Here is a 27,196-nt window from a genome sequence, read left to right as displayed (position 1 = left end):
CACTTCTGAGAGCAAGTGTTTCTGTGTTCATGGTTTTGGTCTTCGTAGTTAGTGCACTGGACATTGCTGTCCTGCACCAGGATAGGAGGTCCAGGTTGCAACACTGGCTAGGCACACATGGCCTGTGGGGACGATCCACCAGCAGGCTCGGTGCTAAAGCATGTTGACTTTTGCTCACATTTTTGGTCCTTACAATGCCACTGTCATTTACTAAATGTGTTTTAGTCTTTACAGAAGGATGGTTGGGTGCCAGATTAGGGGGAAAGAAGAGGAATAAATCAGACACCTTGTCTTTTTAGAAAAAAACGATGAGGCACACATACATTATCCGGCGAGATAATAGATGTGCTATGTGAGGGCACAGAGACATCAGAGCAGAAGCTGAGAGAGAGGTGCAGCAAGTCAGGTGAGACTCTTGTGTAAGAAAATGTATTTTAAGCAAAGTATTAGTATTCAAACAAATGTTTAAGTGTCTTTATTTAACAGGCTTGGGAGACGCTCTTTGCTTTGTGCAAGGATAGCAGGATTGGTGTAAATGGCAAACTGATCTTATCCAGTGAGTTTTAAATGAGTTTGTAGGAAGCTTTTCCTAACACATTTCCTTTGTGAAGTAGTATAAACCCACATTTATACTTTAACTAAACAGGTTTTCATAGATAGCACGTATAGTGGCTTCAAGCCAGAATCTTGAGTTTCTGAGTCAGGCCCCCATTCCTTCCCCTGGCTCCCCTTCGTTCTGTGCTGTTCTGGATCCAGTATCCAGGACCTCATGCATGCTAAAGAAGCCATCTATCACGTAGCTGCATCCCAGCCCCCCATTTTCGGTATCTAATGCATGCTAAAAATATACCGAATTGATTTTTTTAAAGCTTAGAAATATGTTGGAGAGTTAAGAGTTACAATTAACATACAAATAGGTAGCTACTCCAGGGATGAAGAGGTGGTTCAGCAATTGCGAACACATCGCTGCCTTTGAAGAGGACCCAGCACCCACATGGCAACTCACAATTGTATGTAATAATCTAGGTCTAGGGGTTCGGGTCTCAGTAAACAAAACCTGAAATTAGGAGTGGGGTACTTATCATCAAAAGTGCATGTACCCCCCGCCCCCAGTAAACAAATGTAATAAAAAGGAAAAAACACCCGGAATGCGTGCTTGTCATCCCAGTACTTGGGAGGTGAAGGCAGAAGGACGAAGGATTCAGGGTTACTTGGCTACATAGCTAGTTTGAGACCTGGGTTACTCCATCTCAACAAAACAACTCAGAAAGTTATCAGAAAAATTTTTTTCTGTTTTACCTGGGAGTATTGAATAGCCTGAATTGGGACTAAATAAGCAAATTTCAGGTATATTGTGTTTGTCAAATGAGTAGGATGCCTAAGAGAGGAGGCCAGAGGCAGGTGTGCAGTGAACATGGCTCTGGGAAACAGGTTAAAAGTAATAATGGAAAAATGATAATTAGCCTTCCTATGTAACAAGGAAAACAGGCATACAGACATGACACAGCATAAAAACTGCAGCTGGAGAGACTGAGCAGGATAGGGAGAGTACAGACTTTTGGTGCTTTTAAAAAAATTTTTATTGGAGCAGTCTACGTGTTATTTAAGGTAGTCAGGCATTAACAAGAGAAAGTACACACGAGTTTATGAGGGCACCCAGGAGACACACAGCAGGGCTCCAGGATGAATCAGCTGTCTGTGGCTGTCTTTTCACAGTGAGGAGTGACACCTCTAAGGAGGAAGAAGTGACTTTGGGGGTGGGAGGGTGGCCTGAGACAGCTCCCCTTGCTCTAGCTGGTTGGACTTTGAGCATCCTCCTCTGTCGTCGCCTGACTTCTGATTGCCCTGGGTTAATGGAATTTCAGCAAGGAAGTTACAGGCTGTCCTGTTCTGCTCATCGGATCCCGCCCAAGAAGACTGGAGAGAGACCTTTGAGCTGCTCTTAAGTTTTAGGTGTTAACATGTATTTGGGAGTGATGTCATTCTTACCAGAGTTATTGGGGTCGGAGTCTGTGTCTTGGAGCCCTGACCAGCTACAGACAGTCCACCTTCCCCCAGGGGGCCAATTAAAGCGACAAATAACAGTGAGAAGCAGAAAGGGGTGTGCAGTGGTTCTGTGTCCTTCAGGGGCCAGACTCCAGGTTCAGATGGCAACAGAGGGCGAGAGGTGTGCACACAGTTGAGTCACGCGTAACCTGCCGGCACTGACCTCTTCGTTCCTGGTCTTGCAAGAGGTTAGAATTGTGTGAAATCTCTCTGATAAGTATATCTCTCTGCCCGCACCAGGATTCCTGGGAAATTCCAATTCCTTGGGGGCCATTCTCTCAGAGTCTGATAACGGTAGGAGGAGGCGCGCATGCTTTCTTTAGACTATCTCTGCTCCTGCCTGGGCAGTTCCGGGCTGAACGCTGATAAAATTTGTCCCTCGTGAGAACAGGGCCTGTTCAGTTTTAAAGAGCACCACTACAGATTGTGTTTGCTGATTATAAAGTAGGAGCCTAAACCTCGCTCCACCTTTACAGGGGTGTGCTGCAGGCTTTCCACACTTGGACAACCTCAGGTCTCCATTTTACCAACAGGGAACAGAAGCGCAGTCAAGGCTGCACTGTTGGTAAACCGGCAGAGCCATTTCAGCACTCCACAGCCGCCGAGGTTCATAGACTGTGCTGTCTGTAGCACGTCCTTTATCCCTGGATATCTGGAGCTTATAAGTAACTCTAGAAATTGTAAGGGACTGAAATGTTTTTGTGCATTTAAAGACTACATTTGACATTAGCGGTGTCTGCAGCCGTGAAGCCTAAAAGAGAATATTTTGAGTCTTTCTTATATTTATGGTTGTGAGCCGGGCCTTTAACGGCTGAGCCATCTCTCCCATCTCTCCAGCCCTAGAGTATTTCTTAATTAACAAAAGTGTTAATTTCTTGTCTGTGGTGTACGTGTGTGTGAGTTGCGTGTGTGTGTGTGTGTTGTATAACAGATGTGTCAAGGCACAGGTGTGGAGCCCAGAAAACTACTTTCGGAGTCAGTCTCTCCTCCCAGCAAGGGTTCTAGGTTAGCTGTAGGGCTTGTACCCAGTGGGCCATCTGGCTGGCTCTTGAAGAGTAAGAAAAAATACTTTACAATTTTATTTTGTGTGTGCTTGCACGTGTGTAAGTGCCTGATACGTACAGTGCCCTTAGAGGCCAGAAACGGGTGCTCAGTCCCTGGAGCTGGTACCATGCGGTGCTGGGAACGGAACCCAGGTCCTCCGCAGGAGCAGCTGGTGCTCCCAGCCTCTGGGTCATCTTTCCTGGCCCTACAGGTGGCTTCTGAAGTGGGCTACTGAAGTCATCTAAGTGATGAAGCATAGCTCGGTACAGCAGGCCAGAGCCCTGTCGGGCAGCAGATGGCACATTGAGCTGAATGGTTCTTCATATGCTCCTAAATGGCTTTCCTCTGCTAAGATATGATTTTTTCAGACTCTGCTGGGAAAGAAAATACTTATTATTCTTTGAGATCAAAGAAAAATGAAAAATTTAATCATGACATGTTCTACTGCTTTTGATTGGAACACAGAGAAATCCAGGGGAGTTTAATGAAGGGAAAGAGTGTCTTTAAGAAAGGCTTGTGGCAGGAACGGTGATAATGTGCTCCGGGGCTTCAGCTGGAAGTCCCTGAGGGGAAGCAGGAATTAGCCCGTTAGGGAACCCGCACCCTGTGTGAACACTGCAGGCCAGAGAACAGTCTGGTAAAACCCATAGGCGTGAAGGTGAGGGTTCGGGGAGAAGTCAGGCTGGGCTGCTGGAGCAGTGGGGGCTTTTGGACTGCAAGATTGTTTTGTTGTGCTTTGCTTTACACATTTACATGTATTTTGAACAGTCTCTGTATGTGGCCCAGGCAGGCCTGGAGCTTGCTGTGTGGCCAGGCTCAGAGTTAGAGCAGGCCTGCTGGTCTTTACTCCGGTTCTTGGGCACCGCCTGGGAGCGGTTCCAGGTTATTGAGTCTGGAAGAAAGGATCCAACAGCCTCAGGGAGACCTTGCTGACCTAGGAACCACCCAGGGTGGGGCTGAAGCAGGCTCAGCTCCTCAGCTTCGAGTGCTTACCTGCATGTCCCAGTGCTTACCTGCATGCCCGCGTGCTTTCCTTCCTGCAGCCCAGGGCCAGACTCTGAGATCTCTGGCCCCTTCAGAGCTCCCTCTGGAGCTCATGGAACTTGGTGCTGGCTTTGCTCTGTGTTATGACTGTTTGTGTGCCATGTTTATGTTTACTGTTTACGTGTTTATGGGTTTTTTTAACATTTTAGGTGAGTCTGTCAACTGTTGTAGAACACCCCATATTGGCTTCTCCTGTTTGTGTGATTGCTTCCAGTTGTCTCCGTGTTCCGTAATTCATAACCCAATGGTAGCACAGCACCGGCCTGTCTTGCCTGTGTCTTGTGATTTTAAAAACTGCTTTACAATGCAGGCAGCTCAGGGTGGCTGTCCTGGCTTTCACCTTTTTTTTTTTCCTCCCTTTACAGCTTTGTATTCTAATCTGATAGGTTATATTCTAACCTAATAAATGTTTTTGTACCCTGCCTTTGTTTGTTTGGTTTTTTTTAAAGATTTATTTATTTATTTTTCATACAGCATTCTGCCTACACAACAGAAGAAGGCACTAGATCAGTATAGATGGCTTTGAGCCACCATGTAGTTGCTGGGAATTGAACTCAGGACCTTTGGAAGAACAGCCAAGGTTCTTAACCTGAGCCATCTTTCTAGCCCCCTTTCTTGTTTTGGAGAAACAAAAATATAGGTCCATAAGAAGGTTATTAAATGCTTAAGGATGCCTCTCTTGGCAGTGTTTCCACTAGCTGAGTTGTTAGTAAGGAACTCTTTGATTGTGCTTGCTAGTGAGGATTTTCTCTCCTTAAAATATATGTCTCTGTCATCCACAATCACTTCTGAACAGGAGTTCCTGTTGCATAGAGATTTGGACATTTTAGGGCATCTGTGCTTCAAGTGGGACAGTTGTACAGTTACATGGAATCGGCTTGTTTTGATTGTTTTCTCACTTATATGGGGAATGGACTGCATCAGTTATTCCGGAAGTATCTTTCTTAAAAACCCTCCCCTCCCTCTTACTGTACTCTGCGTGGCCAGTTTACTTTCAGGGGCATTTGCTTGATGTCAGCTCTGTGCTTGTTGTGACAGCCTGTGTTGCGCCGAGGCTAATGAGGGGACAGAAGGGACAACAGTGCTTTTTGAGCACCTACTGTATACCAAGCACCATACTGAAGCGTAAGATAAGCCAGGATAGACTTCTCACCCTCTGAGGAAGGCCCCACAGGGACACACGTCACAACCAGGAAACACACAGGACGCTGGCCACTCACAGATGAGGTTCCAGATCAGGCAACCAAAGCGCTTCGAGTGGCAGCAAGGCAGCAAGGAGCCCTAGACGAGAAGCGACATCCGGGAACCACATACACAGAGCGTGGGCGCCAGCCACACCCACAGTGTGGCCCTTTGCCTTTTGTCAGCGTCAGTGGGGGGAGCCTTAAACCGCAGGTGAGACATGCTGGGCTGTGGTGAAGGGATATGCAGAAGGATGAGCAGTGCAGTGAAGATGAGGGTCAAGGTTGATGTGTGCAGACCACAGCCCGTTTACGTTTCAAACCGTTTTGATTTAATTCCCCTAAAGGAGACACTTTCTCTTGGGGCAGGTGATGGGCAGAAAGAATGGTCAGTTCTGTAAATTTACTTGATTTTTAGTTCTCAGATAACTCTAAAAACAGTTGTTTTAAGGCCGGGCATATTGGCCAACACCTTTAGGCCGAGGCAGGTGGATCTCTGTGAGTTTGAGGCCAGCCTGGTCTACAAAGTGAGTCCAGGACAGCCAGGGCTGCACAGAGCAAACCCAAACCAAACCAAACAAACAAAACAGTTGTGTAAGCTTTTACTTACTGAGCGTTTTGTTTTTCTTCTAGTCTAAGGACAAGATGATGAGAGGCTCCCGACGAGGGTGTGTCCGGCTCAGGGTGAGTACTCCTTCCACTCATGAAGACCACTTTCCACCAAAAACATCTTTTGATGGAGTCTCAGAATCTAGGTTTAACTTGACTTCTTCCTTAGCCACTGGGGCCAATACCCAAGTGTCAGTGAGGAAAACTGGGTTTCCCCAAGTGACTTGTAGAAAGTATCAGGACGAGGACTAGAACTCAGTTACTTTGATTCGTGTTTTAATCCATGACTTAAAGCACCTCCCAGCTCTCCTTGGAAACCTCATTTTACAAAGGACAAGGCTGGGATTAAGTGAGCTGTATGTTGGTGAAAAGAGTGAGAAAAGCTCTCAGCAGCTGCTGTTCTCTTCTCAGCTGTTGGATAATGTGTGCATAGCAGTCTGGGCGGTCAAAAGATAACCTGAACCACACATTTAACTTAAAAACTGATGGTAGCCCACATTTAAAAAGGAGAATTATGCAAATGAATGAAATTAATGAGCCAATATGTCCAAAATATTACTCTAACAGGCAGCCAATACTTATTAACAAGTATCTTACATAACATGGGAGCTGAGGCAGGTGGATCTCTCTGAGTTTGAGGCCAGCCTTGTCTCCATAGTGAGCTCCAGGCTAGCCAGGGTTGCATAGTGAGACCCTGTCTTGAAAGAAAGAGACCGTTGCCATGACTTTTCGTTCAGGTCCTAGAAGTCTGGCCTGTCTTCTGCACAGATCACGGTCATCCATGTGCTCACTGTGTTTGTGGCTGTGGGTTGCCTTATCGGACAGTGCAGTTCTGGGCTTTTGCTGCTCTTAGTTGCTTGTTTACTGCCTACCACTGTTCAGCAGGGACAGCTGAGGAGGAGCACAGGCTGGAGCACAGGCCGCAGACTCACTCCACCAGAGCTAGTCCTCCAGTGCCGGCAACTTTCTCCTTTTCAAATGCTTTGCTTGCTGTCATCACCCTTATCTTTTTTTTTTTTTTCCTATGGTGCATTGAACTGATCCTAGGTTATACCCTTACTTTTGAAGATTGAATATATTTGGTAAACATTGCTACCTTTATTAACAGTTCTACCAAGAATTGGAAAACAATTCTAAGCTTAGGCATAATGGGGAAAGTCTTGAACTAAGATGGGAGTAAGGGTGGCTGGTTTGCAGAATGGAAACAAGACTAACTTGGACATATGACAGCTTAAAGGTTTTCAAAAAGCAACATAGGGGCTGGGCAGAGGTGGCACTCACCTTTAAGTCTCAGCACTCGGGAGGCAGATGCAGGTCTTGAGTTTGAGGCTAGCCTGGTCTACAGAGTGAGTTCCAGGACAGCCAGGGCTACACAGAGAAACTCTGTCTCAGAAAAACAAACAAACAAACAAATAAACAAACAAAAAGCAACTTAGGTTGTTTTTATTTTTTTATTTGGGTTTCTTTCTTGTTGTTTTGAGACAGACTTTTCAAGTGGATTTTCTTGTTATTGGTTCCAGTTATACTCCATCTGGTTTTAACTGCTCTTGGCTTGAGGCTGGCCCAGGGAGGCCTTGGTAGGGCTGACTTGGGGCAGCAGGTCAGCGGATTGTAGTTGGAGTTGGGCCACTATCTTGTCACAGTGAATGCACTGCTTAGTTGTAGGTTTTTAAACATGGTGGAATTCTTCCCTGTGCCTGACTTTCAGGCTGAGAGCTTTGCCCTGCAGCCTGGGCGTTGCCCAGTCAGGTGCCTCCTGCCCGCTAAGTCATCACCCTCTGCATTTCTTTATATTTTGTAGCGTGACATCCCTAAATTGTACGGATTTTTAAATTGATATTTTAGGTGTTTGTTGTGTTTCCTGGGCTGGTCTCCATGCCCTGAGCTCAGGAATGCTTCAATCTGCTTCTGGAGAGCTGTGGGACAGCACGTAGCAAGTTTGTAGCTTTGTTTGCTCACTGTAAAACTGTGATTTTTGTTCACATTTGGCCCTCAAAGTATTCTACCCTAGACCTCTGGAATTTGCAGAGTGTGCTTTCTACTGACAGTACCCTGGGGTCAGCGCCTTCCTCTCTCCTCTTTCTGCTCTGGGTGGCGGCTGCATCCAGAGACTGCATCAGACTCGCATTCGATCCTGCTGACAAGACTAGGTGGCGTCTTGAAGCAGGAGACACATGTCCAGTTCTCATTCCTTGTTGACCGTAGTAGACGCTAATGCTCAGTGAGTACTTACTCTCATTGGGTTGGCAAAATGGAGATAATCTATAGTTGTGGTTATTTTGTGATGCTTAATGTTATTATCTGTTTACCTAACAGTGCAGCTCCAGTAGGCAGGATAACTGCTTAATTATTTCCTCTCACTTGCCTAGATTTTAAGATAATGACTTCAGGCCACAGCCCTTATATTTGCCCATACACAGAAAACTGAAGGATGTATCTGTATATCATATGTGGCTATGCACAGAACCACACAGAACCCTGGCCCAGTTAGCTCAGTCCTCACTGGAGATCTGGAATCACCAGGAGGATGAGCCTCTGCTCTCGGGAACTCTTCTGATTGGGTTAGTGGGGTGGGAAGACCTACCCACCGTGGAAGGCTCCACCCCCTGGGCTGGGCTCCTGGACTGTAATGTGAGTGAAGAAAGGGAGGGAAACAGACCCTTTATCCCTCAAGTTGCTCTTTTCTCAGGGCATTTTATCATAACTGGGAAAGAAACTAAGACAAATGCTATTTAGTCTTAAGAAAAGAAAGGAAAATTTCACCTATGCTAACATGTGAGGATTGTGAGGATGTCATGCTAAGCAAAATATGCTAGCCACAGAACACAAATATCGTCCTGTTAGAAGAACCATCAAATTCATGCAAACTGGAAATAAAATGGTGGTTTCCAGCCTGGGCATGGAAATAACTTACTTGGTGGGTATGGAGCTGAGTTTGGACAGGAAATTTCTGGAGTCGGATGGTGGTGACAGTTGCACAGCAGGATAAATGTTCTTAGTGCTGCAACACTAAGTAATATCAGACCAACATATTTTGTCACCATACTCAAAAATACACTGGAATCTCCACAGTTCTGCAGGTAGACAGCTCAGGGGGATTTTTTGCTACGACTTATAAGGCTGACGTCAGCGTGACTGGGATGGCCTTCTCTGGAGGCTTTGGGAAAGAACCATTTGCAGGCTGTTGGTAAAATTTAGTTGCTTGTAAACACCTGGAGCTCTCGTTGCTGCCGTCTCTTACGGCCCTTACTCTGCTTTGGGAGGCTGGGCCTAACTGCCCCGTCTCCTCCTCGTAGGACAGTACACATTGACCCCGAGTGTTGTGACTCCTTCTAGTGTCCCATCATAGACAACTCTGTTTTTAAAAGGCTCATGCAGTTAGCTTAGGCTAGAGAACCTTTTGGCTACTATTTAACATATGCATTGCAGTGATCTATCTCGTCACATACAGTTTCATCCGTGGTCCCGGGAGAGATTATCCAAGAACAAGTGTCTTTCTTCGAATCCTGCCTGCTGCCTAGAAGAACAGAGACACCTACATTTAAATCCCATTTCACCCTTTGGTTGACTGAAAGAGGGCAGCTGTAGGCTTGAGTTTGAGTTCTCTTTAAGTGGAGATTATACTACATTTCTATCAGACTTCTGTGGGCTTTAGCTACTTGGCATATGGACGGCAGGGTAATGGAAATGCACTTATGACAAGGCCGGGGTACAGTTCAGTTGGTGGAGTGCTTCCTAGCATGCAAGAGGCTCTGGGTTCCATCCTCAGAGCTGCCTAAAACCAGACATGGGTGGTGAATGCCTCTAAGCCCAGCACTGGGGAGGTGGAGGCAGGAGGATCAGAGGTGGAGGGTCATCCTCTGTGAGGTTAAGACACTGTCTATGTTTCTTCTGCTTCGATGAAATACCATGACGTAAAGCAAGTTGGGGAAGGAGAGGGCTTATTTGGCTAACACTTCCATATCATCGTTCATTATCGAAGGAAGTCAGGACGGGAACTCAAGCAGGGCGGGATTCTGGAGGCAAGAGCTGATGCAGAGGCTGTGGGGTGCTGCTCACTGGCTTGCAGAAAGACTCGTGGTATGTGCAGGATCTCAGGAGTCCACGTCTTACTGCCTGAGACACCTTGCAAGGCGTCAGGCCCAGACATTTTTCTGGAGGGAGGGACTGAGCTCAGGGCTTGGCAGTGCTGTGAACACACTCCCCTACTGAGCCATACTCCAGTCACTTCCAGTCTCAGCAAGGCCACACAGGCATGCGTGACTTTGTTGGTTTCAAAGCGAGCCACTAGATGGCGCACTTGCCTTGAGGAAGTAGTAATGGTTGGTGCTTGGGTCGGATCCTCAACCCCACCCCCATGTTTTATCCAAAAGCAAAATAAGTAACTGCATTCGAGTGTGAAGTAGAGACAAGAGCATGACATCTGTGAAATGAAGGCTGAGAATGAATTCTGCCTTTAACTAGCTGTATGAACGGAGCCAACGTTTTTCATTCATTTTTGAGCTCTTAAACACACACACATATCCACAACAATAACAAAGCAAAGCAAGACTGGGTATCATGTTGTTCACTCACAGAATTGTCTGCATCAGATTTGTTAATATATTTGAAAAGTAGTAGTGACTGAACCTGCTGCGTTAGAGACCCTGGATGAGGAATCCTCCTCTCTCTCTCTCCCCTCCTCTCTCACGCTCTCCCCCTCTCGCTCTCTCTGTCTGAATCTGTCTGTCTGTCTCTCTCACACTTTCTGTGTGTATGTGGTTTGCATGCATGTTCTTGTGTGGGAGGTGCATGTACATCTACATGTGGGGCTTAACATCGAATCTTCCTGAGTTGCTCTCCACCTTCTCTATCAAGGCAGGGTTGCTCAAGTGAACTCTGGGCTCGCCACGCTGGTCCCTTTGCTGCAGGGGTCCCTGTCTGCCTTCAAATGCTGGCTTTATAGGCAGAGCAGCGTTAATGTGGGTTCAGGCCATCCAGACTCTGGGCTTGCTAAACGCTTTCACAGTGAGCACTAACTGCTGAGCAACTCTGAGCCTCACAATCCCTATAAAATCAGCAGCAAGATGGGCGCCTGTGTTTGCTCCTGCTTCAGTGTGATACTCTGCAGGTCCCAGAATAGCAAATGAAGGAGAAGCAAGAGATAAAAGCCTTGGTCAGAAAGCTTGAATTTGCAGATATTTCTATAAACTGTACTAGTGGTCCTGGCACTTGTTGTAATATGAGAATAAGGAACAAATAAAAAAGAGCAGAATGGGGGATGAAAGTTACTCATTTGTAGATAGCATGATCATGTGCGTAAAGGCCACAAGAACCCAAGAAGCAGTGGTGGGATGGCTCAGTGGGTAAAGATGCCTGCTGCCAGGCCAGATGAGCTGAGGTCACTTGCCAGGACCCACATGATAGAAAGAGAGGCCAGCTCATAAGTCACCCTCTAACCTCCACACGTGTGCCAGGACACACTTGTCCGGCCCCCGCCAATAAATAAAAGGATGTGAAAAAGTTACAGAAAATTTGTCTGTATAACTAGCTTTGAGCAAAAGTTTGGATGTTGAGAGACCAGAGGGATGAGACAGTGGTTAAGGGTACACACTGTTCTTCTAAGGACTTGAGTTCACCCATTTCAGATGACCCTCAACTGCTTATAAGCCAGCTCCAGGGTATCTAACACCTTCTTTTGGCATCCGTGGGCACCTTTACATATATAACATACATGCACAGAGACGCACATACATACATACATACATATAAAAAATAAAGCATAAAAGGAAATGGGGCTGGATGTGGTGCACACCTTTAAGCCAGCACTCAGGAGGCAGAGGCAGGTGGGTCTCTGAGTTTGAAGCTAACCTGGCCCGCTAAGAAATTTCCAGGTCAGCCAGAGCTACCCAGTAAGGCCCTGTCTCAAAAACAACAGCAGCTAATTGTATATGAGAGCAGCGTGCAAAAACTAGTAACACTCCTCAGCAATTCCCATCACCAATTAGGAAAAGAGTTGAAGATCTGTGTTTTGTAATAATAGGCAGAACTCATCCAGGAATTTGTTTTTACAAGATAAATGTATTCTTTTAAAGCAGAGAAGTTATAAGCCATTGTTGAAAGGCTTTAGGGGGACCTGAATAACCTCAAAATTATTACCACAGTCAAAGAGGAAAGGCAGGAGGGAAATGTAAGGAATATGTTTGACAAAGGATTAATACCAAAAAAGTATAAAAAACTATAAATCTGTGACAGAAACAACAGCAGATAACCTAAAGAATGCATAAAGTCATTAAGAAAACACAAAAGTATACTCAGATATGAAGTGTATATTTAACTCACAGAAGAGGAAATAGGAGGGTAAAATATGTAGACTCTTAGCATGGATTGTGTGTATAGATTGTCAATGTGGAAGGGAAGGGTGTGTGTGTGTGTGTGTGTGTGTGTGTATTTGCTTTCAACAAACATACGGTGAGGTTTAAAGAAAAGTTGCTTTGTCTTTTTAGTGGAGCCTAAAACTATACCTAGAAAAACTCAGGACTTGTTGAATCAGTGAATGAATGATGCTAAAGCAGGCCCTTCATGCAGCACCTTCGTGAGCAGGCTGAGTGCAAGCATTCTTGCTTCCCTTTGTGCCTTGACTTCTTCTTTCTTGTCTTTTGCATGTTTCTCCAGGGCGCAGTTACATTTTATTTCTGTTACATTCCTAGCTGGCCCAGAATAGGTATTCATTTTGTGTACTGAAGTAATTAGTAAGTATTTCTTTGGATCAGGAGTTGCTAGAATTGCCTTCTACTTTGCTTGTTCACTTTGTTTTGTTTGAGACAGGATTTCTCTGTGTAGCCCTGGCTGTCCAGGAACTCGCTCTGTAGACCAGGCTGGCCACAGACTCACAGAGATCTGTCTGCCTCTGCCTCCCAAGTGCTGGATTATAGGCGCGTGGCTTCTACCTTTTAATGGTTGGTCTTTGAACAAGTTACCAGTTGTTCACTAAATCTCAGCGAGCATGTGTAAGGAGCATGTTTATATGAACGCAAAGTAGAGTTCCACTGTCATTTCTACAGTGAGGGACAGTGTGTGGTTACTGCGCGGTGGGACTATCTGTGCCGTGTGTGCGAACCGCCACATGCCTGTTACGGGGTGTGAGGAGCTAATGCTCTGCAGGGCCATCTTCCCTTTACTGCCCATGGAGTCGGCTCCCCACCCTGCTTTGCTCTTTCTGTGAACACAAACAAACCCTGCAAAGGGACTAGAATCTTGTCTTGTTTTGCTTTGTTTTTTCCCCAAATCATGAGAGCAACCGCTTTCTATCTTCGATTTTTGAATCATATTTGTGTTTATGGTATTTCTGTGAGTATAGAAAAAAAAGAGAAAGAGAAAACTAAAGAAATCCATCCATTGGAGAAGACTCTGAAGCCATAGCTACTGTCTGCAAACTGAAGCAGCGTCAATGGTTCAAGTACTGATGGAGTGTGAAAAACTGATGTTCAAAAACCTCAGAGAGAAGGCTGGGCAGGGGTGGCACACACCTTCAATCCAGCACCCGAGAGGCAGAGGCAGGCAGTACTCTGTGTTTGAGGCCAGCCTGATCTACAGAGCAGGTTCCAGGACAGCCTGGGCAACACAGAGAAACCCTGTCTAGAAACAAAACAAAACAAAACAAAACAAAACAAATCCCCAAGCAAAACAAAAAAAAAAAAGCTCAGAGAAAAGTCATGAGAGGCCCCGGAAGGTAAACCTATCTTACGTTGGTGTGATAAGCCTTAAAAGCGTCGCAGTCAAAATGCTGACATTTTGGTTGGCTACTGCAATGGCTTCTTGGCAATAGAATGCCATTCCATCTGAATTACCAAGAAAAGTTTTGCTCCAGATAACACAGCAACAACCCCTGGTAGAGGAGAGGAAGGGGCACGGGCAGAAAGAACAGTCAGACACGTGGTTGTGGGAAGAAATTGAAACAACTGGTAGACCTCAAGCAGTTCGGGCGGAAGTTGGGAAGAGATGAGTGTAGAGAGGGAGGTTAGGGCCTTGGCCTGCGCTGCGGTGGGGTGTGGCCATCTCTGAAACCTGGACAGTCTTGAGTGAAAGGGAAGTTCTTCATTACTGCACGAGGTCTGCAGGAATAACTCAGAATTGTAAAGTAGGTCATAAAGCCTCTGGGAGATGAAGAAGGGCCAGTGACATGGCTACGGATGGACGGGCTAAAGAATGAACGGACAAGATGAATTCTAGGCAAGAGGCCTAGATGACTGGACACTCTTGCCTGAAAGGGAAATGGAGAAAGAGTCTAATGCTGGAGGGAAGCAGACTCAGAGTCAGAGACGTGTGTGTGCGTAAACGCAGCTGGCGCTGGTGAGGAGCAGAGGAAATCTAATTTCCCCTGGGGATGGGGAACGGAGTAAGTGGAGGGATAAGAACTTAAAAGGATGGTGAAAACCTCTACCCAGTAAGCCGGGAGGCATTGTTGAAGCTGAGGCTGCCGTCAGTGCCTTCCCAGTTAGCGCACTGCTGTGTGCGCTCACTCCTGCACGAAACTTGTTCAGTTGACTTAACATTTTCTTCCTGCACACCAGAAGACGGCACCCGATCTCATTAGTGATGGTTGGCAGCCACCATGTGGTTCCTGGGAATTGAACTCTGCACCTCCGGAAGAGCAGCCAGTGGTCTTAACCTCTGGGTCAATGATACGACCCCTAGAGCCACCACTTTAATCCCACCTCTTGGGAGGCAGAGGCAGGCAGATCTCTGTGAGTTCAAGGCCAGCCTGGTCTACAGAGTGAGTTTCAGGGCACCTGTGGCTACACAGAGAAACCTTGTTTAGAAAAACAAACAAACAAACAAACAAACAAAACAAAAAAGAATACTGCTCTTGAGCCGGGCACGGTCGCACATGCCATCCCAGCACTCAGGGGACAGGCAGGCAGATCTCTGTGAATTCCAGCACAGCCAGGGCTGTCACACAGAGAAACCCTGTCTCGAAAAACCAATAAACAAACAAACAAACAAAAAATAACAACAGACAAAACCCCACTCTTAATTCCAGCTTTCTAAGCCACTTACGTAGACCTCAGAAGACAGGTTCCACGCTCTCGCCTACCCTTCTGGACGCCAGCTACAACTATGGTGGTGATATTGGTTCAGAATATTAAAAGGCCAAGAAAAATGGGAGGACGTATTTCCCTCATACTGAAATATAAAGGCTTCTAGAAGACGATGTAGGAAAATACTGCCTTGGCTTCAGGACTGAGAAAGGTTCTTGAACACACAGAAATCACAAGTAAAAACAGTACACTGTAGAGAAGGAATTAAAGTTTAGAGCTGTCCTTTAGAAGATAGAGGATGCAAAAGGCAGGGGACAGATGCTATAAACAATAGAAAGAAAACTGCAAACAGTCAGAAAAAGGTAGTTTGGTTTTTGCTTATTGACAGCTTTGAGCCATCACACAAAGGATGTTCAAAAGGCATAAACCTGAAGAGGTACCTCCTCAGTGACCAGGGGAGTGAAAGTTAGAACCACATCAGACTTCAGTGGTCCCGCTGAGGGACTGAAGATGTGCTCGTGAGGCGGGAATGTAAGCCCGCAGCTACTCTAGGAACCCCAACAGTCTGCAGACTGACACGTGCACTCCTGGTGTGGCAAATCCACCCTCAGGTTTCTGTCTGCTGTGCAAAAGAAAAGCGCAACATGTGCAGAGCAGCATCCTCCTAGTGTAAAACGGGAGCAGTGTAAATGCCCACAGTGGAAGCGACAACTTGTGAATAGCCTTATAGAAACATAGCTAAGAAAACAAAACCCCCCAACAAACCATGCTACCTGCAGCATGGGTGACTTTCACGAATACTTTGTGTGAAAGCAGATAAAAAGATAGATGAGTTTATTTGTATGAAACTCAAGGCAGAAGGACTTGATAATGTTGAAGAGCAGTGCTTGCCTCACTGTGTGGAGGGCAGCCGCATTGCCTGTCACCCCAGGGCCACTCCATGTGACTGGCCAGCGGGCTCCCTTCCTCCCTCACAGCCCTCTGCATCCCTTCAAAGCTGAGACCCATCCCCCTATGGTCTTGTCAGGTAGAGGAGGGCTGTCCTTTGGTCAGGGTATATGAGTAGCTATACCCCTGTTACAACCGGCAAATACATTCTCAGGATTAGTGTTTACCTTTGGGATGGAGGGCTGCGTAAAAACTTAGATGGAGTTACACAGGAGAGCTGCCCTTCACTGACCTTGTGCACAGCATTTGTATATGGTACATTTCAAAATAACGGTTTTTCCAAGTGCATGTGTGTAAGATGCTTAGCACAGTGCCACAGTCAGTGCAGACATTGAGGTGGCAGCAATGGCTCTTCGATGTGGTTCTCTTCTCTGTGGCCAGACAGCATCGCCCTGTTGCTGTGGTGTTCCAGTGCTTGTGACTCCGCAGTGATTAACATGGTCTGTATTTATGCCATCTGTTTGCGTACCCGCCAGATTTCTGGGCCTCTTGAGCCTTTGAATTGCCAGTGTTTTGTTTTTTTTTTTCTGGGGCTGGAGACTGGACCCGGGGCCTTATTCATGCTAAGCCTTGCTTTGCCAGAGTAGTTTTGGCTCCAGTTATTTCTAAATTTTGCTTAATTTTAATTATAATTAAATGGTCACCCAGGATTGAACAGCTACAATATTGAACAATGTAAAGCCAGGCTATTTTTTTTTTTTAATGGGAAATTGAGGTTGTTTTGAACAGTCAGAGGGAGAGGTCAGTGTCAGGGGCAATGTCCCTGAGGGATACTCAGGTAGTAGCAAGCCCTACCTGGAGCAGGAGACTGCCATGTAGGTTCCGGAGCCCTCCAGGAAGTGCAGTGGACCTCGCAGGAATGCTTTCTTCCATGTTAGCTCATCTAAGGCTCTTGTGGTGGAGCCTCTGAAGTGCGACTGAGGAGGGCCAGGAAACAGCTGTCCACCTGCTGGGGTTCTGTCTGAAGAGTCCTGAGGTGGCCATGGGATGCAATGAGTGGGAGGAGGCATGATTCAGGGCTGGAGAAGGGGCCGAGAGCTGGGCAGATTTACAGAGCTGCTGGGGGGAGGGGGAGGGAATGGGCGGGCTTTGTTGAGAAAAGGAGAGGGAGCTGGGCTGGAAAAATGAAAACGCGAGGCTGCTCACTGTGTTGTTGGTGTATGGAAGAAATGTTGAGACTGAGCATATATAGGATCTTTCTCTGTGGGGAAGGGAGGTGGCAGGAGGTGGCGACAGGAAGGTTAGCCGAGCCAGATTTGAACAGTCTTGACTGGTATTAAGAAGTAAAGTTGACTTTATTAGTTTAGGGAAGGCCAAGGAAGATTTTTAAAAAGATGTGTTTCTTAGAGTTTGTGCTTAGAAAATAGTTCTCAGGTAATGACAGAGAGGCTTAGGTGTCCAGACCAAAGGTGGACCGCATCAGCTAGCGGGGAACTGGGGGAAGCTTCCATTCTGTCGGTAGCCGTAGAGATGGTGAACTTAGGGTACCAGCTCCAGGCTGGAGACAGCTCAGCGGAAGTGCCTGCCCAGCAGGCCTGAGGCCCTAGCTTCATTCCCCAGAACTGGAGGAGAAAAAAGCAAAAGTGATAGTTACGTATTTGGAGCCCTTGTGAGGCCTATCTTGGGTTATAGATGATGGACAAACTTAGATTAAGAAACCCAAAAGGAAGCACAGACAAGCCATTTGGAAGTGGGTTGAGCTATCTCAGCTTGGGTGAGTTACAGTTTACACACTGGGCCTGGGGAGTGTGGCTCAGTTGTTGGCGTGTGGTCTAGCGCGTGTGAAGCCCTGGACTGGGTTCGCAGCACCACATGAAACTGGGGTGATGATGCGTATCGTTAATTCCAGCACCCCGGAGGTGGAGGCAGCGAGATCAGGAGCTCAACGTCATCCTTAGCTACCTAGAGTTGGAGGACAGCTTGGGCTGTGTGAGACCCTTTGCTAAAAAGATCAACACTGGGCCCTGTGATCCCAGCACTTGGAGGCCAGCCTGGTCTACAAAATGAGTCTAGGACAGACAGGGCTACACAGAGAAACCCTGACTTGAAAAAAAAATCCATGTGTTATCCAGTGTACTGATTTAATGTATGTGGTTAATGTTTTTGCATATTCATAGGATTGCTCAACCACCACAGTGGTACAGTCAATTTTAAAATGTTTCCATCACTTTGAGAAGAAATACAGTGCCAGCCAGGTCCAGTGGTATGTGTCTATAATGCCAGTGGAAGACTGACAGGAGAATTACTTGAGCCCAGGTGTGAGGACTGGGCAAGACAACAGCACCCTTTCTCAAAGCAGCCTCCCCTCCCCGCCTGCTTGCTGGCCTCCAGCCCCTACCCCCCCCCCCCCCAGGGACTGCTAACCTTCTTTCCATGGAGTTTGTCTGTGCGGTTATTTCCTTAGTGACAGGCAGAGCACTGGGTAGTGTGCTGCGCTCTTCTCTTTATCTTCCCTTCTGGAACAGGCCTTAAAGGCCAGAGCTCCATCTAGCACGCATTCCTGTACTTGGTCATTGAGTCTTTGGACCTGGGGACTGTGTGATTTATCAGTTTCACAAGGCTGGCCAAGCATAAAGCGAAGTTAACCAGTTAGTGCTCCAGCCTGGTGCAGGGGTCCATGATGGACGAGGGGGTGCCTGCCAGGGGTGTCCAGCCCTGGGCCTGCGTGAGCTTTGTGTTGGCTTTAGACTAAGTCTGTAGACGTTGCCTTGTTTGAGAATGGGGCAGAGTTTCTTATCCGCTCTGAAACGGAAGAATAGCTAAGTCATGTGTGTGGAACGAAGATGAAGGAGGTTTATCTGTGTGGTCTCCGGGAAGAAAAGAGTACATCTTTGGCTCCATTGCTTAATATTTTTAGGGCAAGAGCAGTCCCCCACGTACTGCTCTGTTCATGTGGTGATGTTTTTGTTTTTTTTCTCCAGTCTTTTGATGTTCCATTTCAAGGTGTCTTAATAATGAACCATGTGAGAGCAATGTGGTCCCGTGGGGTGGCGTGTTCTCTGGCCCCTCTGGGATAGAAAGATATTGACTCCTTGAGAACATTGCCCAGGAGACTTTATTTTGTGTAGCTACCTCCTCCCTTGATTCCTGTGGTCTGAACAGGACAGATGTAACTGTATACAACATGTCAAAAGTTCCCGAAGCAGCCAGCCAGCATGGCTCCCTGCCCTCTTGCTGTGTTCTGAGAGTCCTATGTATACTTGAGTGCTTTGTGTCAAATAAGTAAAACTGTCCTGCGTCGCCAACGCCTCACAGCAGTTTAGTGGGAGGAGGCAGCCATAGGTGCAAACAGTCGCAGTGTGAAAACGGCGGCGCCCGCAGGAGCGCAGTGGTCATGGGCGCATCTGGTACGGGGCAGTGTTTGAAGCAGTGTCAGCTGCTGGTTCTGCACTAACAGGCACAGTACGGAGGCAGCCCGCGAGGAGCACCTGCTGTCCGAGCTGCACAACAACCTGGGGCGGTGGCGCCTTCTGATCCCGGGTTAGAGAGCAATTTAAAGCTCAGCAGGCTCGGGGCTGGCTGTTAGACAGATTCAGCCTCCGTTTGTCCCTCCCCCTGCTTCTGTGTCCCCTGTGCAAAGCGTGGAAAGTCTCCGAGCTGGGCACCACCAGGATGTCCTGCCAGCCCTCCTCCTCCAGTTCCTGTTCCGAAACAAAACCGGGCTCTCGGATTTCTCCTGCCTGCCGCCCGCCCCGTGTCCTCTGAGCTTGGGTGTTTCAGGGCTGTGGCAGCAGTGGAGACTGCTGATGTCATTGTTTGCCTCACTGGGGTTTTGCTCTTTGTTTCACAGGGAGCCGTGATTGGGATAGATGACGAGGACGACAGCACCTTCACAATAACAGTTGATCAGAAAACCTTCCACTTCCAGGGTGAGCTGAGAGGAGAGGTCTTCCTCCCTGTGGTCCCACCTGCCTTCCCCTCTCCCGGCTTGTTTGCTGAATGCCTGGAATGGTTTTGCGACTGAGCCCGCATGAAGGAGGGCACAGGAACCTTCTGGATGAAGCGGCCCGCAGGGCAGGCAGGGATCTGTGTCTGCAGTGGACGCACATTAATTGAAGCGACTGTGGATCTGGCCGCAATTGGAGATCAGAAATTTAAAAGGATAAAAATCAGTGAAAAGCGAGAGTAATGGGCTGCTGCTGCTGGCTTGTGCTTACAGAAGGTTGCGCACGTTCTTTCTCAAGGCGTGTGGCTGTGCTTCTGCATGAAGAGCCTAAAGACTGGCTGTGACCGCTGCAGTGTTTGTCCGTGTGAGGCTCAAAATGTAAATTCAACCGAAGCTAGACGCAACCTTCGCATGAAAGGGTTTGCTCTGCTTCAAGAAATCCAAGTTCGCATCCATTTCATCTGCATCTGTGTCTTGTCTGCCAGCTATCATTCCTCTGCTATTATCCTTTCTGTAGTTAATAACTCCAATGCCATCTGCCACTGCTATGTTCCGGCATTGCATGCTATGGCTCGCCGGTAGAAAGGGTAAGGTACTGGACAATTGTTCTCATTTCATCTTGCTTTGAAAGCTCTAACCCGGCAAATAAAGGCTGATTTTAGTGACTCGGTCCGAATGACCTGTCGTCTGCTAGGAGTGCCTGTTAGTTTGGGTACTGGTGTTTTTGCTGTGTTTCCTATCCAGAATAACCTGTTTTAGGTTTAAAGCAATCTAGGAAACTTAGAAATGAGACTGTTTGGAGATGTTAGTACGTGTGTGTGATCACTGTTTCGGTTGCCAGATATATCAAGGTGAATGAGTACCCAGTATGGTTACAGCGTGGACATGTTTTGGTTGTGAAGTCTGCTGTTGGCCATCTGTGCTCTGCAGAGGTGTTTAGGTCACTGCTGTCCTGCACTAGGACAGTTGTTTCTCTTCATTGTCTTGCTTAAGACGTGGCACGTAGAGATGGAAGAGGCTGCCTGTGGACAATAAAGACAGGCCAACATACTCAACAGTGGCGTTCTGATTGTCATGTGCTCATCCTTAAACTAATAACTGTGTTTCGGAATATTTTTTGTTTAGAACTGCTTAAGTAATGTGCTCCCCTGGAAATTTCCACTCCGTTTAACTTCAGGAAACCTCTTAATCATATTTAGGTTAAAGATGCAATGCTGCTTAAAGCCAAAGCAGGTTCCTGGGGCTCGCTGCTCGGATCAAGTTGAGTACTTGACTGCAGTGGGCAGCAGCTGCTGGTTGCAGGGGCCTGCAGCCCAGGGCTCTGCAGTCCTGGGGAGGACCCTCGGGCTCCAGGAGCTTTGTTTGCTTGGTGGAAAGACAGGCTTGGATCTCTGAGCAAAGGCACTTGCTTCTACCTTACCTTAAATTATTTACGTCAGACCGATCTCTTTAGCATTCTTGTATTTAGTGGCTTGCTGGTAAAACAAGACATTATTTGACTGATAAAGATAAATAAGACTCTTAAAATGAGCGAAGCTTCCAGACTGTGAGGTTGATTTTACTAAAGCATTTGTGGGGTGTTATGCAGCATGGGCGAGTACAAAGAGCCTAGACTGTGCATTTATTTAGGTGACTAGGAAAATTACTTCAGACTTAGAGACACTTACTTAGAAGAAGATCTGCAAATTTGATAGAAAACATTTTCAGCGTCTGATAGAGCTTCCATTTTATGGTATTTTTTATATTAAATTGCTGATGAGAATTAAAAGCAAATCCAGGTTGCTATATACTGTCATAACCTGTTTGAGTGTTATCCTTTTCCTGTGCTGAGATAGAACTTTGGGTCTACATAGTAAGTTTCATGCCCTCCTGGGCTACAGAGTGAGACCCTATTGCAAAAAAATAATAATAATAATTTAAAAATTAAAAAAATTAAAAAATTATAGTACCAGGAAAGACCCTTAGACATTTTGATCAGAGGGTGACATGATGAGATTCATATTTTATGGGCTTGCTCTGGCCGCCATGTTGAGAATAAGGTGCAGAGGGCACAGACGTAGGAAAGCATTTAGGAGGCTATTGTAGACAAGAAGAGAAGAGTGATAGTTTCCACACTGCACCAGGTGGGGTGGGAGGTAAAAAAAGTGGTCAGCGTGTGTGTGTGTGTGTGTGTGTGTGTGTGTGTGTGTGTGCTTAATTAGCTCTAGTGGCCCACAGTTAACAGGAAGTCAGACATGCATGAGGGGCTAGGGGCTGAGGGCTCAGTGCACAAAAGCTCCTGCTGTAGAAGTGTGAGGAGTTTGGTCCCTGGGCCCAGTCAAAGGTGGGAGGAGAGACCCGACTCCATAAAGTGTCCTCTGGGCTCCTCACATGTGCTGTACATGAACTCCCACCATCTGTGCGCTCATGTTTCACATACACTGAAACACATGATAATAATAATCAGTGAAATTTTAAAAAGACCTTCAGATAAAAACATTTAAGAATGCCTCATATGAGTCAGTGAATTTTGGTCAGTTTATTTACATATAGCTTTCACCACAGTCAACAGATGGCACATTTTCACCACTCCAAAAGATTGCTTCCCTTCCAGGTGCCCCTCCTCAGCAATCTGACCTTCGTTCTGGTAGTAGGGGCGGGGGGCCGTCACACATGGGATTATATCGTGTGTATTCTTGTTTAACTCTGAGCTCAGAACAGTGTTTAAAGTCCATCCATATCACTGCATGGCTACTTTTCTACTGCTAAGTCACGTTCTGTTCAATGAGGCTGAGTTTGTTTTGAAGCTTGAATTGTAGTGTATGAAAGAAAAGCAAGTTCAGGTTGACACTGAGAGTTTTGACTGGGATAAAAATAATGGAGTTGCCATCAACTGAAGTGGATGATTCCAAGAAGAACAGTTGGGAGGAAAGGAGAACTCAGTGCAGATGTTGAATGTGTACTTTGGAAATGGAATTCAGGGAAAAGCTTCAGGTCAGAAAAAGAAATATAGGACTCACTGGCATAGAGAATAGTTATGGCCTCAGGAGTTTGGGCTAAGAGTAGAGAGAAAACAGTCCAGACACTGAGCTGCAGGCTGCAGCAGCTGGGCATGTGCTTCGGAGGCCTCAAGATGAGCCAGACGAAGACAAGGCTGGGGAAAGGAGGCAGAAGCAGGTGGAGCCTGAAGACGGCTTCGAGGAGGAGAGGGTCAGCCACTGGGCCAGATGCGGCTGACAGACCCCGGAAGGGGGCTCTGAGAAACGATGTCATAATGGACCTGATCATGAGGTGCTCAGAGAGTGCTTTCAAATTCTACTGAGCAGATAGCAGGAGCAAGAAGGGATTTCAAGCTATGGGAGTTTGGGGAGAGTTTAAGTATGTTTAAAGACAAAAGAAACAGCAAAAGCATGCTTTCTGTGTTGACAGCAGAGATTGCATGGAAAAGAGCAGCGGATAATACTTGGAGGGGCCAGGGGTGTCGGATCAGTGGTGGAGCTGAGCCAGTGGGACCTAGGCACAGCTGCAGGCCTTGCTTTTGGCCAGGAGGATGGACAATTTAGCTGTGGTGAAATAGCTGTAGCTTGTGATAGACCCTGAAACGATCAAAGCAGTGGTGATGGGGAGAGCAAAAAGGAATAGATTGGACATGTGTAACCAGTGTGAGCTGGTGACTGGCCGGAGGAGGAAAATTTAGTGGAAATGGTGTTCGTGGCTTGGTTTGTGATGGATCGTTTTCATATCAGAAACGACCCAGAGCAGGAGTCTTGAGGAAGTTAGTTTGGAGATGCAGAGATTGTGGGACCCCAGTCTGAGCTCACAGGCAAGTGGAGAGAGTTTGTTATTAGCACACTTTTGTTTAGTAGAACTGGAAGTTGAGCGTCCGAATGACCAAGTGGGATTAAAGTAGACAGACCAGCAGTTCGTGGTATGCAAGCCTGATGACCAGGGTCCAGCTGCTGGAAGGAGACAGCAGACTCCCCAAACTGCCTTCTGACCTCTGCAGCGCACCGTGGCACACGTACGCGCACATGCACACACACACCATACACATACGACATGAATTAAAGTGTAATGGTAAAAGCTAGCGTGGCGAGGGGAGCAGCTGTACTAGCCCAGTTGGTTACGGTTTTTGGTAAGGCTTGCTTTACCAAAGTGGATTCTCCACTTCAAGAGAAGTCAGATGCGGTTTTTCTTAGTCAATGGGAAATGGGTATGTAAGACTTCCGAATTTTGAAACATTTAAAAAAGTGTTGGTCAAATAGTGTGCCTTTGTGAACCGTAATAAAGCCTTTGGATCTCGGTCTTTGATAAAACTGTGGCAGGAGAATCTGGCGTCTGTCTAGGTGATCACAACAAGCAGAGAACTGATGGTCAAGCCTGAGGCCATGCTAGGGTGGAACGCCAACAGGCAGAGAAGGCAGGATGGAGGTGTTTGTGTGTGCACGGGCGTCAGGCTCCTCATTTCAACTTGCTGCTCACACATTGGCTAGGCTGGTGGCCAGGTCATCGAGCCCAGGGGAGCTGCCTATGTCAGCTTCGATAGTGCTGGAGTTATGGGAACCATGACTTTGATGTGAGTGCTGCGGATCTGAACTGAGGCCTCCATGCGTGTGCAGCGAGCACTTACCTACTTGAGGCATTTTCCCAGCCCGGGAACTATCATCTGAAATGATTGTTTTTATAGATCAAAAGTAATCTCATACCAGCATTTCATTTCAAACTAACACAAGAGGCTCACCTTAGTGATCAGGAAAAGTCCAGTTGTTTGAATTTTACTTTAAAATAAAGTTGTACCCCCCCCTTTTTTTTGTCTTTATTTTGAGACAAGGCTGGCTTCAAAATGAAGCCGAGAATGACCCTGAGTGACATCTTTCTGCCTGAGCCTCCCAGGTGCTGGGATGGCAGGGTGAGCGACCACTGTGCCTGTCTTACAAAGTTGACGGCTTAAAGTTTGTAATGACTTATAACATTATGGAAATCGGGATGAAAATAGCAAACACTTGTGGAATTCAACCATGCAGCTCACAACTCCACAAAGTAAGTGCTGGTGCCATTGTGATTTATAGATGGGGAGACTAGGGGCGCACACAGCTCACTAGAGCAGAAGTGAAAATGGAACACGGGACTTAGTGCCTCCTCTCTTTGGAGACAAGGTTCTCATCCATTCTTGGCTGGCCCAGAACTTGACCTCTGGCTAGAGAGGATGACCTTGGGCTTCCGGTCCTCCTGCCTCTACGTCCTGAGTGCTGGGATGACAGGTGTACATCGCTCGTCTGCTTTCTGAGAGGCTGAGGATCAAAGCAAGGCCTCGTGTGTTCTCGCACGCTTTGCCAGCTGCGCAGCCCTTGCTCTTGCTCTTGGAGTTGTCACCACAGACACCTTGGTGTAGTGAAGTGTCGTTTTATCAAGAATTGATGTACAAAAGGACCTTTAAATACCAGTGCAGTTTAACGCAGGTACGAAGTGCCGTGCCCTCAGGGGCCCCCATGTCCCTTTACTTAGCAGCAGCGCTGCAGTCAAGCAGCTCTCCGAGAGAGGAGCCCGACACCGTCCCACAGGCTGTGGCCATCACGGGTGTAACTGCTAACCCACAACTGCAGATAGCTTTGTTTCTAGTTTTAGAGTTGGGGAGTTTTAGAGTTAGGAAGCTCAGGTGGGAGGGCCAGAATTTGTGCTCAGACTCATCTAGGTCAATGGTTCTTAAAGCATGTTTGTAGACAGAACTTCAGCCACACAGGGCGTGTGCTAGGAATAGGTGTGTTGCCCTTGAGAGCCAGAAGCCCTGGATGGGTCCTCTCCAGCGATTGTGAGGCATTTGAAAGCTTGAGCTTCAGAGTCTGGATTAGCCCTGCACGTGGACGCCAGTTTACTCTCCAACAACCTCAGAATCATGGTGAATGTGTGGATGAGTGAGATGCAGAGGGTCAGGGGACTGGGCCTCCATTGTAGCTTGCTCTTAATGTGTACCGTTGAATTTGCATTGAAGGGGTCTGGTCTCTTGGCTTCAGCAAACCTGAAGTGAACAATATATATATATATAATGTATATATTTAAAGATGAAAACTGTATTCTGGGCATGGTGGCAGGAGGATCGTGAGCTTGAAGCCAGTCCCGGTTACACACAGAGGCCCTACCTAAAAAAGGTGGTGGTGGTGGGGGCTTTTCTGAGGACATTTACTAAACAGTTCAAATTTTAAACAGTATAAATTTGTCTGGACATATTTTAGCGTGATACAAGTTGCCTGAGATAAATCACAAAGCCATTAAACACTGAGAAGAAGCTTCACTTGGAGCAACGCTAAGTGTCGGTGGAGGAAGTTGTCTGTGCTTGCCCTGATGACCACTGTTTTCAACTCAGTCCGCTAACGCTCAGCCATTTCCTGATACCCAGAATTGTCATGCAGCCTAGTGGTCAACACTGACGGCAAGCATTTAGTTAAGAAAGTCCTGCTGATCAGGGGTGTCAGGGCGTTGGTGCCTCACTGCGCCCACCTCAGGCGGCCCGCACACACCTGCGTGGGCAGCGCTTGGCTCGGACCCTGAGCCTGCACTCGGCTGCAGGTTTGTGTCTCTGCCTTGGAGAAGGTGCCTCGGCATCGCCACGCAAGCACATGCCACTGTGTTCTGGTGACTGAGACTATTCCCTCTGCAGTTTCATGTTTCTGATTTTTATGTGGTAAGCTTTCCAAACAGGAAGTCACACAGCTCACGGGCGGGGGTAAGCCAGCTGTAATTAATTCTGTAATTAGCTGTTATCATTTCAGCCGTGCTCGGGGTGTCGGGGAGAGCTGGCTCACGTGTGGGAGTTTGTTGTGGGTCCGTGGGAGGACTGATCTCACCAGTGGACCTGTGTGCTTCTTAATTTGTTTTCTGTTCTCTGTCCTCCCTGAATATTTGAGATTACAATCTGCCCAAGTTTAATTATGGACTCCGGTGTAGTGAGTAGCTAGTTGGACCTCTCCAATTAGTTTTAATTTTTGTTAGTAATTTGCATTCCATTCCACAATTCATTTTTCTTAATTGCTAATGTAAATTTTTAACATGACCGTCTAGGGAGAGTATTGTAAAGATGACGATAATTAGCAATTCAGTCCTCCTTCCTGAATGGGAGAACGAGGCCACTTCCTGTCTGCGTGTAAGAGTAAGGGATCCTGTGGGCAGTAGAAACGTCTGTGTGGCTGTGACCACGTACTTGATGGAAACCCCTTAAAGGGAAGAATTCTTATTTCGGCTTCAAAGGCATTAGCGCATCATGCTGTGGAGGCATGGCAGAGCAGCAAGTGAACACGGCAGCTGAAGGACACTGTGTCAGGGAGAGCCCCACCCCAGCATGGCCGTGACTCTGGGAAGCATCTTTCTAGAGCTTGCAGGTGGCCGTCAATCGTCTGTCCCAAGCAGTTGTTCCTGCTTCTGTAACTATGGGAGGAGACCTTGTG

At 47.0% G+C, this 27,196-nt stretch overlaps 1 protein-coding gene across 7 annotated transcripts in view; it reads left to right on the top strand.

The window, feature by feature from the left end:
* The window catches only part of Osbpl9 (oxysterol binding protein like 9), a 121,825-nt gene that overhangs the window by 15,993 nt on the left and 78,636 nt on the right, over positions 1 to 27,196 (top strand). For 4 of the 7 annotated variants that reach the window (XM_021660874.2, XM_021660869.2, XM_021660860.2 and 1 more), the window contains exons 2-3: positions 5,949 to 5,999; positions 19,683 to 19,761. In XM_021660874.2, coding sequence (XP_021516549.1) covers positions 5,949 to 5,999; positions 19,683 to 19,761 — 130 coding nt within the window. Of the gene's footprint in view, positions 1 to 5,948; positions 6,000 to 19,682; positions 19,762 to 20,346; positions 20,366 to 27,196 lie in introns of those variants that run through there. The other 3 variants (XM_060366106.1, XM_060366105.1, XM_060366107.1) reach the window with 2 other exon arrangements.

Source organism: Meriones unguiculatus, chromosome 12, assembly GCF_030254825.1.
Source record: "Meriones unguiculatus strain TT.TT164.6M chromosome 12, Bangor_MerUng_6.1, whole genome shotgun sequence".
NCBI lineage: Eukaryota > Metazoa > Chordata > Mammalia > Rodentia > Muridae > Meriones > Meriones unguiculatus.
The sequence above is the reverse complement of the archived record's forward strand: the minus strand, read 5'-3'. Positions and strand labels throughout refer to the sequence as shown.